This window comes from Geotrypetes seraphini, chromosome 12 (genome assembly GCF_902459505.1).
Source record: "Geotrypetes seraphini chromosome 12, aGeoSer1.1, whole genome shotgun sequence".
Classification (NCBI taxonomy): Eukaryota; Metazoa; Chordata; class Amphibia; order Gymnophiona; family Dermophiidae; genus Geotrypetes; species Geotrypetes seraphini.
In genome coordinates, this window is record NC_047095.1 from 105,641,782 (window position 1) to 105,658,083 (window position 16,302).

At 40.2% G+C, this 16,302-nt stretch overlaps 1 protein-coding gene across 1 annotated transcript in view; it reads left to right on the forward strand.

Annotated features, from left to right (window-relative positions):
* The first annotated feature begins 237 nt into the window (after positions 1 to 237).
* Positions 238 to 16,302, forward strand: part of LOC117346235 (extracellular calcium-sensing receptor-like) — a 34,281-nt gene continuing 18,216 nt past the window's right edge. The window contains exons 1-3 of the mRNA XM_033915640.1: positions 238 to 510; positions 6,228 to 7,028; positions 14,271 to 14,438. Coding sequence (XP_033771531.1) covers positions 238 to 510; positions 6,228 to 7,028; positions 14,271 to 14,438 — 1,242 coding nt within the window. The remainder of the gene's footprint in view (positions 511 to 6,227; positions 7,029 to 14,270; positions 14,439 to 16,302) is intronic.

The following is a 16,302-nucleotide window of genomic DNA, read 5'->3' on the forward strand; positions in this document are numbered from 1 at the left end:
GTGCTCAGAACCATTGTCAGTCGAAAGACCACAACCTGGGTCTAGCCCTTAAAAGCAGCTTTCTTGGTCTATCATAGCACAAGGACATAACACATAACATAAATCTGTGTGTTCAAGATCCTGAATTGCCTGCATGATATAGGTATGAAATAAGTGCATATTTGGATTTGTTTCCAAGAACCTTGATTAAAAAAAATGTTATCTCCTTAATATCATTACAGCTACCTTCCATTTAACATGTATAATTTATTGGCCTTTGTGTTTGCGGTGGAGGAAATTAACAACAGCACTGAGCTCTTACCCAATCTCACTCTGGGTGTCAACATTTATGAGTCTTTTGGCAATTCACATATGTTAATTATCAATGCAGCACGGATCTTTTCTGAAACGCTCATCACTCTAAATTACAACTGCAAATTATCTAGGCCCCTGGCAGCTATCATTGAAGGCCTTTCAGCTGAGGAATCAACTAATCTCTACAACACGTTCAACATATACCACTACCCACAGGTCAGGGAAGTCATAATTTTACTTTACACAGTATACTATATAAACAGGTTATACAGACCATCATATTCCTCAAGATGATTTCATTATTCAGACACTGAAAATTGACAAACTGTAGATTAATGGATAATTAATAGAAAATAGATGAAAGTTAATAACTATGAGGGGAATTGGTAAAAACTTGCTTCACTAATTGAAGTGAAATCTTATCCAAAAACTGATGCCAATAGAATCTAAGGAAATTTGCACATGGAGAGTAAAGAGAGAAGAAAGTACAAGGGTGACATTTCAATGCATCAAGTTTGATCCCACAGAGTGATGATGTATCTAAACATCACTCAACTCTTACATCAGCAAAGTTACATAATGTATCCAATCAGACCAATATCCCACCCTCTGATCAGCTATTTCCCATGGCTTAGAATGTAGGAATAGGAAGGTACACAAGAGATAGAGAAAGTCAAAATTAATGTGTACAAGCTGAACTGTTGATGTTGGGCAAAGGGAGTATTTCAAGCTCAGATCTTGAATATATGCAAAACACAAATGTCACTGAAGGGCTGCAGCCTGAAGTACAGGAAGTGAAATATCAGAGAAACTCTACCCAAGAACCCCTGTGTCAGTGATATTCTTCCCTAGGACCTTAGGCAGAGAATCTCTAAGCCAGGTATCTGGAGTGACAGACCTTCTTCTCTTGAGTCAAAGTTATGATATCCTAGGACACAAGAGCACCCAATGTTCCCACCTACTTATCTATTTCCCATCCCTCTCACTATCCTCTGTCTATTAGTCTAACATAACTCCTACCCAACCTACAAGTCCCTGATGAGCTCCTCATACTTATGCATTCTACAGAAAGCCTTCTCCTTTTTCTCCATCTCCTCCTAGGCCTTTCCTTTATCCTTCAGTCTTAACCACCAGCAATTTAAAAATTTCTGGGGTCATCAGGATCTTAGGCCAAAGTACTTCAGTCTTTCCTAGGCCCTGGGATAAAGTCACTGTCTTTCTTGAGTTTCAAGACAGAAGATTTCTCAGGGGTGTTACATATGAGAAGAGGGATTCTGACTTGGTGGTTTCAGTATGAAATGGAGAACCTGGCATATCTAGTTGATCTAAAAAGATGTGTTACACTTTGATTACTTTTCACTTTGTAGTATGCATTTCCCTCCAAATTCTTTAAATAATGTCTAAAGCAATGTTCACAAATTGTACAGTATGTCCAGTAATGGAATAGAGTCAGTTATGTATAAACATAATTATCTAATTGGTGAAAAACTTTCACTCAATTGTAGTAGTACAGGCATTCCCCAGATTATGAACATTTGACTTATGTCAGACTCATAGTTATGAATGGGGGTCCTTCTTGTCCCTTCCAAGTTCCAACATACCCCTCTTCCCCCCTTAAGTGTCACAACATGCTCCCTCCTTCCGTGTCCCAATGCACCCTTCTCCCTCCATTCTGCATCCCCAGTTCATGCCCTCTCCTGCTCATGCCCTCTCCTGTGTTCTGGTCATCTCCCTCCTCCTGCTGCCTTCCAGCTGCACTTGTTTCTCTTTGCAAAGCTGTGGGCAGCAGGTCCTATACATGGCCCATGGCTGACCTGGAAGCATTCCCTCTGACACCAGAGTGAAGGCTTCTGGGTCAGTCATGGGCTGTGTGCAGGAGCTGCTGTCCATGACTGTGCAGCTGAAAGGTAGCAGGAGTAGGAAACCAGCCAGAACAGGTAGACACCCAAGGGATGGAGGCATAAACCTGGGACAAATAGAGAGAGGGAGGGAGGGATGGAAAGGGGTGCATTGGGACGTGGAAGGAGGGAACACAAACTTCAGGCAAAGGATGTAAGGAAGAAAAGAAGAAGATATTGGGCATGAACTTGGGATACAGAATGGAGGGAGGGAGCATGTACTTGGGACATAGGATGAAAGAATGGAGTGAGTGAGTGAAAGAGATGCTGCAGCGGGGGGAAGGGAATAGAGAGGGAGAATTGTTGGGCATGAGTGTCTGAAATGGTGCATATGGGGAAATGAAGAAAAAGGAAATTTGGGGGGCATAGAAAGGAAGAGAAAATTATTAGACATGGTGGTGTGAAAGGATGCATAAAGAAGAGGGAGATAAGAGGGAGAAATGTTGGATGTGGTGATGGAACAGTGGAATGGATGGAAATAGATGCAAGAGGGGCCTCAAGGATCTGGAGAAGGTGGGAAGAATACTGGGATCAGACTTTGGGAAGGAAAAATAAAATTTCCCACTACTTTGTGCTCAGAGGGAAGGTTTCAAGGTCAGCTGCAAGCAGCATGTAGGAAATGCTGCCCATGGCTTTGTGAAGAGAAACAAATGTGTAAGTGTAAACCTCCACTTTTTCTTTCTATTTAAACTACATTGCTTTATTTTGAGAACTGTTTCTTTCATGTTTAATGTTTTTATAAACTGTGTACTGCACAGAAGAACATAAATACACACAGATTCTCACATGATCCAACTTACATTCAAATTCAACTTAAGAACGGTTTTAAAAATGGAACTCGTTCTAATCCAGGGACTGCCTGTACTACTACTACTACTAATAATAATAACTTTATTCTTCTATACCGCCACAATCTTGCGACTTCTAGGCGGTTTACAATCAAGAGTGCTGGACATTCAGCGAAATACAATAAGTAGATATTCAGAGGAAATACAGAGATCAGAGACCTCAGGAGGCAATAGTATAGAAATACAATTTGCTGAGCGAAAATGTAATATGGACATTTTAGTAGGTAATGTCCGACAGGACCTGTTGGGGATAAATAGCAACGTAAAGTTACGATAAAATGAAGATAACAGATTATATTTGTAACAGTACTGTAAGTTCAGGTGGAATAGGGAGGGGGGAGGGAGAGGGAGAGCGGGTCAATTGTTTAGGTATTTCTGGAACAGGTATGTTTTTAGGCGTTTCCTGAATTCCCCGTATGTAGTGGGTGACAGCAGTTAACAAGCACTAATTGTCATATGTTGCATACATAACGGTCCCTATTCTATGAAATGAGGGCCAGATTCTACAAATGTCACCATAATTGACAGCCACCTAAAAAAATGTTGCCGATCATGTATCAATCATGCTCCAGTGCCATTTACAGAATTGTGGTTGACGTCAAAAATAGTCACTGCAAATGGAGGCCAGGGTTTTGTAGACCTACATTTCTGGCACCTACCTTTGATGAGAATCACATCTACAGATGGTGCCTAAGGTTATTTCTGGCGTAAACCACACCTACTGTGAACTTAGGAAAGGTTAGGCACCTCTGTAGACACTTTAGGCCCTCTAACACCACTTCCAGCATTAGCCACACCCAAAGTAAAATTAGGAGGCCTAAAGTGCCCATGGAGGTATGATTCTGGTGCCAAATATTTAAGCGCCAGTAGGTGATTTGAAACTAACTGAAAACCATTGTTTCAACAGCATTTTTTATTGAGTTTGAGTGCCTACTGAAGCCGTTTAGAGAATTCAGGCCTAAATTTATCAGGTTAGGTGCAGAATATCCATGCATAATCAGGTAAGTCAGACATGTCTGGGTTAGCAGTAGGCATTAACCATGAATATTCAGCATGATATAACCCATTAGCTCCTGCTGAATATTTATGGTTAGCTGCATGAATGCTATTTAATTGACCATCAGTCATTTCTGACCAGCTGAAATAGGGCTGAATATTGGGGGGATTATTGCTAAGGTTTCATTTATTGAAATAAAAATATATGCAACCTGTAGCATCAAACAATTCTGTGTGGGGTACAATAAAACATATAAAATAAAATGGATACAACACGGTATAGAAATTTTAAAAATAAATAAATAAATTAAACAAACAGAAGACAACAAGATTATATTAAGAAGCTATAGGAACATAGGACTGATAGTTTCTCATCCACTGCACAAAGTTAAGTAGAGGGCTTCTTTCCTTAGTCTAATATGTTATATTCAGCATCCTTTATTTGTTTTATGACTGGCTTGTTTACAAGCCAAGTTTGGCCACTGAACCAATATTTGTTTTTGTCTTCTCCATCCCTATCACTGCTTAGCTATATAAAATCAATTTCTAGCCTTATAGCAATTTATATGACCAAAATCTGATCACCTAAGTCACAGAATATTTCTTCAAAATCCCTTATGTGCATAGTTAGCTCTTCCGATTCCACAAAATGATGTTTAAACATTGAACTCAGAGGGTTCTAGAGAGTTAATTTTCCTTCTAAAGAAAAGAGCCTGTAATATTGATAGAGGTATCTGAATATTAGTGTAGAGATACCTAAGTTTGTATTTTTGTATTTTTAACTGGTAATGCATTGGTAAGTTGAGACAGCAGAGACCCCTAGTGGCTGTTTAAAAGTAGTATATGGTGACCTTTTGGTTCCACGTACATTTACAGGTCCTTTTATTAAGATGCGGTAGCCGATTTAGTGTGCGCTAAATGCTAATGCTTGCTAATGCGTCCATAGGATATAATGGATGTATTAGCATGCATTAGCATTTAGCGCATGCTAAAACAGCTAGCACACCTTAGTAAAAGGACCCCTTTAAGGTTCTTTTACTAAGGTGTGATAACCATTTTACCATGCGCTAAATATTAGTGCATGCTAAACACTAGCGCGTGCCAATGCGTCCATTATATCCTATGGGCGCGTTGGTGTGCATTAGCATTTAGCGCATGCTAATTTTTAGCACGTGCTAAAATGGCTACCGCACCTTCATAAAAGAGGGGGCTAGTGTCACAACATGAAAGTATTCTCTGCAGCAGGGAAGTAATGGTGGGAGAAAACCTCACTCAGAAAATTTTGAACAAGCATAAAAATAATACAACCCAAAGGCAGTTAGCTACCTTTGGTTACATCACAAGAGAAGAGTAAAAGTCCTTTGTTGACACATCCATTGAACTAGTATAGCTTGTACCTTCTGGACCCTGCCTCCACTTTTTTTCTGGTCTATACGGCGGTAGCTAATTATTTTTTTATTGTTATGTATATATTAACTGGTTTATACCATACCACCTCCCACACATATATGCTATACTTGATTGCTCCTATCTGTACGTTCTTCCAGTCACTGGTCAATGTGTCTGTTGAACCTAATGTGCCCTCCACACTGTGAGGGAGTCCTACAATCACAGTCTTGCAAGTGTGTGTATGTGTCTGTGTGTGTGGGGGGGTAGATATTTAAATATCATGTTTTCAATCATCCAAGATGGGCAGATCTTTAACAGTTCTATAGAACCTGCCTATTTTTGCCATTGAAAATGTGATATGAAATCAGCTCCACCACTGGCAAGAATATAGGTAGAAGACTCTTCCACAGCTTAGGGGGAACATTGGTTGGACCTTGCCTCCATATTTGCCTATCCCACATGACTGTCAGCAAGTGTTCCCAGCATGCTTTGTTACAGTGTACCTGAAAATCATTATTTCAATTACAAGGGACAGACAAGTACATCTCTTCCAACAAGAACACACAAGCAAGATGCCTGTGCAACTGAATTTTGGATTATGCGGCTCACGTCAATCAAAGTCTAATTTTTCCCTTGTTACCACCATCACATACCCCTTAAGCAAAAAAAAAAAAAATGGCTGAAAATGTTAACACATCACTTCCAAATAGACTCATAGAGATAAAACTATTTGAAATGTATTATACATGTTTTAAATTATCTCATTATGACAAACTGATGATGAGTATATTTTTGTCAACAGATCAGTTACAAATCATGGGATTATTTAATGAGTGACACCATTAAGTTCCCTTATTTCTACCGCACTGTCCCCACTAATTTTCATCTCTGGGCTGGGATAGCCAAGCTCCTGAAGCATTTTGGCTGGAACTGGGTTGGTTTAATTACACCCAATGATGACAGCAATGTAAGGGATGTCAAGATACTGAAAGGAGAGATTGAGCGCAATGGTGGTTGTGTTGAATTTGAAGTAACATTCAAGCACACAGTTGATTTTTCAGGCAACCAAATAAAAGAACTAAATAATCTTCTTCATCAATCATCATCTATTGTGATCATTTTCTATTGTAATACAGACAATGCATGGAGACTGTACATTAATTTGTTTGTTCGCCTTCTGCAGACATCTGGTAAGGTTTTCATCATCATGAATGCGTTGCACTTCTCAGCGAGTATTCCCACTCACTATGATTTGAAAAACAATACCTTGACAGTCATAAATTTTGGAAAGAGCATTCCACATTTTTCAAACTTTGTTCGTGAGATGAAGCCTATTCAGCTATCAGGAGATTTTTTTGCTCAGGACTGGTGGCAGAGTCTGTGTGATAGCCAATGCCCAAGAAGTATCAAAAGATCCTGCAATACCAATAGAACAATTTCAGGCTTTAAGCATTGTTCCATGAAATACTTTGCAAGCAGCTATAATGTGTACAATGCTGTGTATGCCTTAGCGCATGCACTGCATGAAATGATCATGTCTGGATCAGGAAACAATACAATACAGAGGGAAAGATGGAGATTTGTTGATTATTTGCCATGGAAGGTAATATGATATCTTAGTGGAATCTTATAGTCAGAAGAATGGTTTAAATTGTGACTAATGCTGCTTATGGACACAAAGTGCTTTTCATCCAAAAACTTAAAACACAGAGATGTTCATAATCAAAATGGAAATACATCTAAAAAAACTACCTAAATTGGCACTTGGATGATCAAAAAGACAGGTCGTCTAAGTGCCGATAATCAAAACAGGTTTTAGACTTATCTAAAAGCAGCTTAGGCCTTTTTCACTGCCACTGAGTAAAAGAGACATTTTCGAGGGATTGGTTAAGGCAGAAGGTAGGCGGGATATGGGCCAACCTAGACTTAGTCATCCTGCAGTGATAATCAAAAGTTTAATGAGACTACCTAGACAGGTCTAAATGCCCAGGAGGTATCCAAAGTGACAAGATAACTACTGCAGGGACAAAGTAGAGATCACCACACACACCCCCAGTGATTACTCCCCTCCACCACCATAAAAATTAGAATAAAAAGTGCATGCCTGCCTCCAGAACATAAGCATCTGGCATAGGAAAGCCTAGTCTGGGAGGTGGGTTAGTGAGTCATAGAGAGGAGGACCAAGGCTCATAAGCTACTCTAACCACTACATTCATGGTGAAAAATGTGTACCCACCAAAATCCCCCAAAAGCCTACTGTACTACCATATAGGTGACACCTCTAACCATAAAGGCTATTGCGGTGGTAGACAGATGGTTTTGGGGGCTCACTATGAACTATAAGGGAGTTGTGGTGAGATGTTTATGTGGCACCCTCTTTGTGAAGTTCACAGCAGTGAGTCGTGGCTCGTGGCTCGTGGCCAGCGTGCTGTTTATGGGACGATATTGGAATGGATGTTAGGGTGATAGTGCAGTATTTTTGTGGACGTTTTTCTACAAAAGGCCAGTTTTTCGTATGATTCTGGGTAATTCTAGTTAGACAAACATCTGTGTTAGTTAAGGACCGCGCCCAAATAGAAGCGTACGGAAAAATAGGTGAATAAAAATTTAAATATAATGTAGCTAAGGCCAGAGAAAAACACACTAAGGATTAATATAAGGGAAAGCATAATAATATCTTTATGTACTTTGCTATTAAGCCAGATCATAGAGGAAATTAGGTAAAGCGTAACATACATGCATAGAGATATTAAGAACTCCATCTTGGTTCCCTGCTGTTCTTTGTCCTCTCTGGTTCTTTGTTCAGCTTCCCGCCTTTAGCCTCGTGGTTCTAATTGATAACAGATGTGCTTAGGCCAGTTAGGAAGAGCATATTAGACTCCATATTCCAAACTGAGATATAACGTGTATTAAGTATGAATGTGTGCAAGGGGCCCCGAATGAACGAAGGAATGATTGATATATGAGAGATATATGAAAGAATGGTGTGTACTTAATTTCTAATATTTTATATATTTTAAACCTGAAGAAACACTAAGGAAAAATCCTGAGCACAACATCTGGAAGTAATTAGAGTCAGTCTCAAGAATAGGAAGAAGGGGGGCATTGGAAGCTCACGCTTCAGGAAGAGGAGAAGGGGATTTACCCCCCCCCCCTCTTCCTCCAGAGTAAGGTTTCTGTGTAAGGCCATGCAATTTGAATCTGTCAGCTTAGGAAGAGTTTTTTCCTTTACGGCTGAGAATTTCTCAGCACCATGTTAATAATTATAGATTCTCTTGAATGTTATAATGTTAATTCAGAAATCAAAAGTAATTTTATGAAAACTTTGTATAACTTTTAAACATGGAGGAATGTTTCTTTGTCTAAACTTTAAGACCACCCATAGAAATGTTATTGGTCGTTAAACTTGATGATGTCACTAAACCAAAAGTTATATAATAGAATGTAATGAGATAGAGAGACGAGACCATTGTGAGAAGGCCAGCCTTTGGCCACGATGATGATCTCCCATGAGCGCAACGTAAGCAATTATGCTGTTCTTTTGATCTAATAATGGAAAAATAGAACCAATAATTCAATAAATCCTGGTTATAATTTTAAAACCTTGCGCTGGTGTCATTTTGCATGTAGAATTATTTTCAAACCTGAAGCTTTCACAAATGGCGTCAATGTCCCTTGCTCAAGCAGGCCCACTTCTTTGTTGCCATGTCTGGGTGGCCAGTCTATCACTTTGCTGACCTTTCCCACATCCAAAAGATCTTTTTCTAGGCGTTTTGGACTTGGATGATTTTTTGGATGAAAATGGGGTATAAAAATAGAGAACTTAGCAGTATGAATGATCAAATGGCTGGATGTAGAAGTAGACGATTCTCAAAAAAAATATATTTTGGATATATTTTTCAAGATTGGACTTTGGATGCTGCCGACTTTGGACAACTATCACCATAAGCCCAAAACGGATTTAGACTTTTTTTTATTATTATTATGCCACTCAGAGTTTTATATCAATAATAGTTTTTTTGTTTTTTTTTGGTAAATCATAAATTTAGGGTGAATATAAATTAATATAATCATGCAAGTGTGCTTCTTAGAATAATTGTGATACAGGATACAAATGTGTACGCTTAAGACAGGCAATCAGACTTTCTACTCTGGTCAAAGGAAAATAATTTTTTCTTACACTTAAATATTATTTTTTCCCTATACAGTTCCTATTCTATGAACTTATCTGCTTACTTTCACAGTGACATCGTTAGCTATTTATTACCATGTTACCATGGTATTCCAGCTCTGTCCCCTTCTCTTATCTTTTAGGTAAGTCTGCAAAAAATGTGTACTTCTCATATATTTCTTTCAGGCTGTTATGGAGGAATAGCACTATACATAAAGGACACCGTTCACTCGACTGAAATGGATACGGCAGCGAAGGCAGAAGGATTGGAATCATTATGGGTCAAATTACCAGGAAGAAATGGGGCTGACATAAAATTGGGACTGTACTATCGCCCACCTGGACAAACAGAAGCAAACGACAAAGAACTGGAAGCAGAATTGAGGCGGAAATGCAAAAGCAGAAGTATGATGGTAATGGGGGATTTTAACTACCCAGGGATAGACTGGAGTATTGGAAGCTCCAACTGTGCGAGGGAAGCAGAATTCCTAGAGGTTGTGAGGGACTGCTTCATGGAACAGCTTGTCAAGGAATCAATGCGAGGGGATGTCACTCTTGTCCTAATCCTCAATGGGCTAGGGGATCCTGCAAAGAATGTGGAACTAGTAGGGCCGCTAGGAAACAGTGATCACAACATGATCCAGTACAAATTGGAAGTAGGAATATCAAAAGTGAAGAGAACCACAGCGACAACGCTCAACTTCAAGAAAGGGAACTACGATGCTATGAGGAAGATGGTGAGGAAGAAACTCAAAAATGGCCCAAAAAGGATGGAGACGTAGAGAAAGCCTGGTCCCTATTCAAGGGCACGGTGCAAGAAGCACAAAACCTGTACATCCCCAGGTTTAGGAAAGTGCAAAAAAAATTGAACAAAAGACCCAGTATGGATAACAAATGAAACGAAGAAAGCGATAGTGACAAGAAAAAATTGTTTTGAAAATGTAAAAAGGACCAAAACGGGGAGAACTGGAAGAAGCACAAAAAACACCAAAAAGAATGTCACCAAGTGGTTAGGAAATCAAAAAGAGAATACGAAGAGAGGCTGGCTGGGGAAGCAAGAAACTTCAAAATGTTCTTCAGATACGTTAAAGGGAAGCCACCAGCGAGGGAGGAAGTAGGACCGTTGGATGATGGAGGCAAAAAGGGAGTGGTAAAGGAGGAAAAAGAGGTAGCAGACAGGTTAAACAAGTTCTTCTCATCAGTCTTCACGAGCGAGGACACATCCAATGTACCAGAACCCGAAGAGATCATAAGTGGAGATCAAGAAGAAAAACTGTCGAAATTAGAGGTAAGCCATGAGGATGTCCTCAAACAGATTGATAGATTGAAAAGTGACAAATCAACAGGCCCAGATGAAATCCACCCAAGGGTATTAAAAGAACTAAGAAACGAGATAGCGGAAATACTCCGACAAATTTGTAACCTATCCTTGAAAACTGAGGAGATCCCGGAGGACTGGAAAATTGCAAACATCACACCTATCTTCAGAAAGGTATCAAGGGGTGACCCGGGGAACTACAAGCCGGTAAGCTTGACTTCAGTTCCAGACAAGATGGTAGAAGCACTGATAAAAGACAGCATCTGTGAGCACATAGAAAAAAATGGACAACTGAAAGCGAGCCAGCATGGCTTCTGCAAAGGAAGATCGTGCCAAACAAACTTACTGCACTTCTTTGAAGGGATAAACAGCCAGATGGACAAAGGGGAACCCATAGACATCATTTATCTCGACTTCCAAAAAGCCTTTGACAAGGTACCTCATGAGCGGCTACTTAGGAAGCTGTGGAACCATGGGGTGGAAGGGGACGTATACAGATGGATTAAACACTGGTTGGCAGGCAGAAAGCAAAGGGTTGGTGTGAAGGGCCACTACTCGGACTGGAGGAGGGTCACGAGTGGTGTCCCGCAGGAGTCGGTGCTCGGACCGCTGCTGTTCAATGTATTTATAAATGACCTAGAAACGGGAACAAAGTGTGAAGTCATAAAATTTGCTGATGACACGAAACAATGTAGCAGGGTTAGAACCGCGGAAGATTGTGAAGACCTACAAAGGGACCTAAACAAACTGGAAGAGTGGGCAAAAAAATGGCAAATGAGCTTCAATATAGAGAAATGCAAGGTCATGCATATAGGTAAAAAGAACCCGATGTTCAGCTACAAAATGGGGGGATCAGTGCTAGGGGAAAGTACCCTTGAAAAAGACCTGGGTGTGCTGGTGGACACAACAATGAAATCAACAGCACAATGTGCGGTAGCCTCAAAGAAAGCAAACCGAATGTTGGGTATTATTAAGAAGGGTATTACAACAAGGACGAAGGAAGTCATCCTGCCGCTGTATCGCACGATGGTGTGCCCACATCTGGAATACTGTATCCAGTATTGGTCACCGTACCTCAAGAAAGACATGGCGATACTTGAGAGGGTTCAGAGAAGAGCAATGAAAATGATAAAAGGTATGGAAAACCTTTCATACTCAAACAGGTTAGAAAGGCTGGGGCTCTTCTCCCTGGAAAAGCGGAGACTCAGAGGAGACATGATAGAGACCTTCAAGATCATGAAGGCATAAAGAAGGTAGAAAGGGACAGATTCTTTAGCCTACTGGGAACCACTAGAACAAGGGGGCACTCTGAGAAATTGAAAGGGGACAGGTTTAGAACCAATGCTAGGAAATTCTTTTTTACTCAGAGGGTGGTGGGCACCTGGAATGCGCTTCCGGAGGTTGTGATAGGACAGAGTACACTACGGGTTTCAAGGATGGATTGGATAAGTTCCTGAAAGATAAGGGGATTGAGGAATACAGATAGAGGTAGAGATAGGTTATGATAGTGCATAGATAGAAGGACAAGGGGGCTTAAATGATTTAAACAGGGATCACCTTACAGGTCATGGACCTGATGGGCCGCCACGGGAGTGGACTGCTGGGTGCGATGGACCTCTGGTCTGACCCAGCGGAGGCAACTTCTTATGTTCTTAAACCTTTTTGAGTACATCTTTTTTTTTGTTCTTTTAAATTCCTTCAGATTTGTGACATGCATATAGCATGATTATATTACAACTCTTTCACTTGACACAGTTTGAATGGGAAGTTTTCACAGAAGGAAGAGGCAAAAAAATCAAAAGCTACACAGATGCTCTATCACCATGGTGACATGGTTCATCAGATTGAGACAGCTTTGCAGTGATGGGTGATACAATTAATAAGGAGAAAATCACAAATCTACCCTCTTTGTCCTGAATAACTTTATTCATGTGAAAAGGAAGTTGCTTGTGACTCAAAAGAGCCACCCCTCATTGACAGCTGCTATTAGAGGAGTAATAGATTTCTCCAACCCAATCCCATCTCTGTTTCTTATGTTCTACTGTCGTGATGTGTTTCTTGTAGGAAGGCAATATCAAAATGCTTTTTATGAAACCATATAAACACATTCTTTCTCTTAATAGGGGAATGAATCCCGTCTACATTAAGTGTTGAGATTTTCAATTTAACCATACTCTACGGATCCCTGCATTATCACTAAAAAAAATTATTTAAAAAAAGGAGAAAAAATTAAGGGCTCCCTTTACAAAGCCATGACATAGGTTTCTACCATTGCTCAGCAAAGTAAATGCTTTGATGCTCAAAGGAATTCTATGAGCGTCAAAGTATTTACCTCACTGAGACAACAGTAGAAACCTCCACCATGGCTTTGTAAAACCCAACGTAAGTAATTTGGCGCTGGCCCTCCTTCAGCAACAAAATCTGGAAGGAAGACTACAGAAATAGTGACAATGAAATGTTGGGAGAGAAGAAGGCATGCAGGACCTCAAACCCTGAGGTTATGGGTTCAAACCCTGTGCTGCTCCTTGTGATCCTGGGCAAGTCACTTAATCCTCCACTGTCCCAGGTACAGTGACCATGAGACTTTCAGGACAGATAGGACAGATGGGAAAAATGCTTGAATACCTGATTGTAAACCACTTAATGCACCTTACCCATGCTGTACATCAAATTCTACTCCCTTTGAAACAATGGAAAAGAATAGCTATTTTTCTGCATCTTAAATGAAAAAAGGAAACCTTTGGACTTTTACCCTGTAGATTCGGAATCTTTATAATAACACCATATACATATCTATTTATTTATTTATTTCATTTTCTATCTCATTTCCCTAAATAACTCTGAACAAGTTACAGATCAAACATACATGGAGTGACATATAATAATAATAATAATAATAATAAAAAAGTCCAAGTCAGTTTTTGACCTAAGGCACTAGTCACTCAAAGTCAGCAGCAGGAAAATGTCCTTTCTTGAAATGTACAACCAAAATGTTTTGTTGTTGTTTTTTAATTGGCCTACATGTAAGTCTGGGTGTTTAATCACCCAGACTGCCACTATGTCTATCTTTATACCATATTCTCAACCAAATATTTGCCCAAGTCCCAAATGCCCAAAACAACCAGTTCAGTGTCATAAAAGCTGGTTAGAGAATCGAGGAACCCATCCCCCCACAAACACTACCAGCAGGAAGGATACCTAATCCCTCCTGCCGGACTTCTACCCCCACCTCCTGTAAAGATCAGCAGCAGGATGGATGCCCAGTCCCTCCTGCAAGACCATCCCTGGCTGCAGCATTCAGCATTTGTTTTTCTGCTGTGAAATTATTCTCTTTATATGTGGCCTGAAATCTATAGGTTCCTGATGAAGGGGTCTTCCTGAAACCAAGCTCGGTTTCCAGCTACAGCCATGGAATGAATACATATAATGCTGGTTCAACTCAGTGGTTAATGCCCCACAGGGATGATGATGAGAGGAAGGATGGAGTCTACAAAGGTATTTTTATCACCATCAGGAGGCATGGTGTACAGGGGTCCAGGTTGGAGCTGGAAGGGTGAATAGTGTCTAGTATATTGGTGTTGTCATCGTAACAGTTTCAAAGTAACCCCCTCTTTTATGAACCCATATCACGGGTTTTAGTGCCAGCAGTGGCGATAACTTCTCCAAAGCTCATAGGAATTCTATGAGCATTGGAGCAGTTACCGCCGTTGCTGGTGCTAAAATTCACACTACAGGTTTATAAACGAGGGTCTAAGTTAGGTTCTCAGCTGTAGTTTTAATTATTTTGTCTGAGTTATGGGGGACAACATCTGTAGAATGGTGGAGTCAAGGTGAGACCGTATTTTGTCTACTTTGTCAGAAAAATAGTCTGAGAGTATTGAGTTCAGTGTTAAGGCACTGGTTGTCTCCTTGCAATGTTTGGAGTATCATTTTTGTTACTTTAAAAATGTTTTTGATCTATTGGGGTCTTTAATGATTGTTTGGAGTGTTATATCTTTTTAGCATCTAGGGTGGCTTTCTTTATATTCTTCATGCAGTTTCTTCCATTTGGACCTGCCACTGTTAAGCCTGATTTGTACCCTTTCCATTCTCCTTAGTTCTCTTTTATTAATTCTTAAGTTTTCAGTAAACAAGGGGGAGGAGTATTTGTTGGCAAAGTATTTGATCTCTTTGACTGGGGATAGCCCTTCGTATAGGGTTTTTACCTCAATGTGCCACGGCGTCCTTGTCAACAGATTTAGAATTTGGTTTTGATGTTCTCACTAGGTTTGAAAGGCCTCTGGAGAGATCCTTTAAGTTGATAGCATCATTGTTATATATCATCTTATGTTGGGGTTGCTTTATGGTTGATGGTTGATTCATAATGTAGGTGTGTTTGAATGTGATCAGATGGTGATCAGACCAGGGCACTGGTCTGGTGGTACAGGCTTGGGTTTGTGTAGTGTATTTTTTTTAATTAAGATTAGGTCTAGGATGTGGCCCACAGAGTGAGTTGGTAAGGGGGCCATTTGCTTGAAATCTAGGTCCAATAGTGAAGTGATGAAGCCTTCCAGGGAACCAGTCTCATTTGGATAGCTTGCAAAGTTAAAGTCTTCAAGTAAGATGTCTTGGTTGTATATGATAACCAGTTTGCTAAGGATGGATAGTAGGTCATCTAAGATGATCATTGGAAAGTGTGGTGCTCTATCAAGGCAAAGGTTAGGTCTCTGTTGTGACTCACTGAGAAGGTGAGACACTCTAGTGCATCTAATGAGATGGTATCTATCAATGTTGAGTAGAGGTTGGACTTAATGATGGTGGATACACCTCTACATCTAGTGCTGGTGCATGAGTAAGCTTTCACTTGGTATCCTGGTGGGCAAAACATACTCAAGGTAGCTCCATTGTTATATTTGAGCCAGGTTTCAGTAATTATGAAGATTTCCCAGTTATTATTTGTGAGGAGTTCATTTAGTATAGTTTCTTTGTTGTTTACAGACCTTGCATTTGCCAGTGCTATTTTGAGCTTATTGGGTATGAGTGATGTGGATAGGGCTAAAGTATCAGGGTCTGTGTGGTAAGGATTTTTTTGTGGAGAAGGTGACAGATATCATCATATCTACCCTGGCTTATGATGACTGGGAATACATGCTGGCAAGGAGAGTAATTGGCATGAAATAGCAGAACACAGATTGTGGCATTGGTATTATGAAGGTAGTGTAATTTTGAATGATTGTGGTGGCTAAATTGGGAATACAGGGCTTTGGTAGGATTTGGTTGGGTAACAGGTAAACTGTATTGGGGATGATTGGTGGGTGGGTTGAAGGGAGGGTGGGAGGGCCTTGGACAGAATGTATAGGGTGGCTATAGAGACTATTTCAAAAAGGTTCCCAGGAGTTACTATTTTCT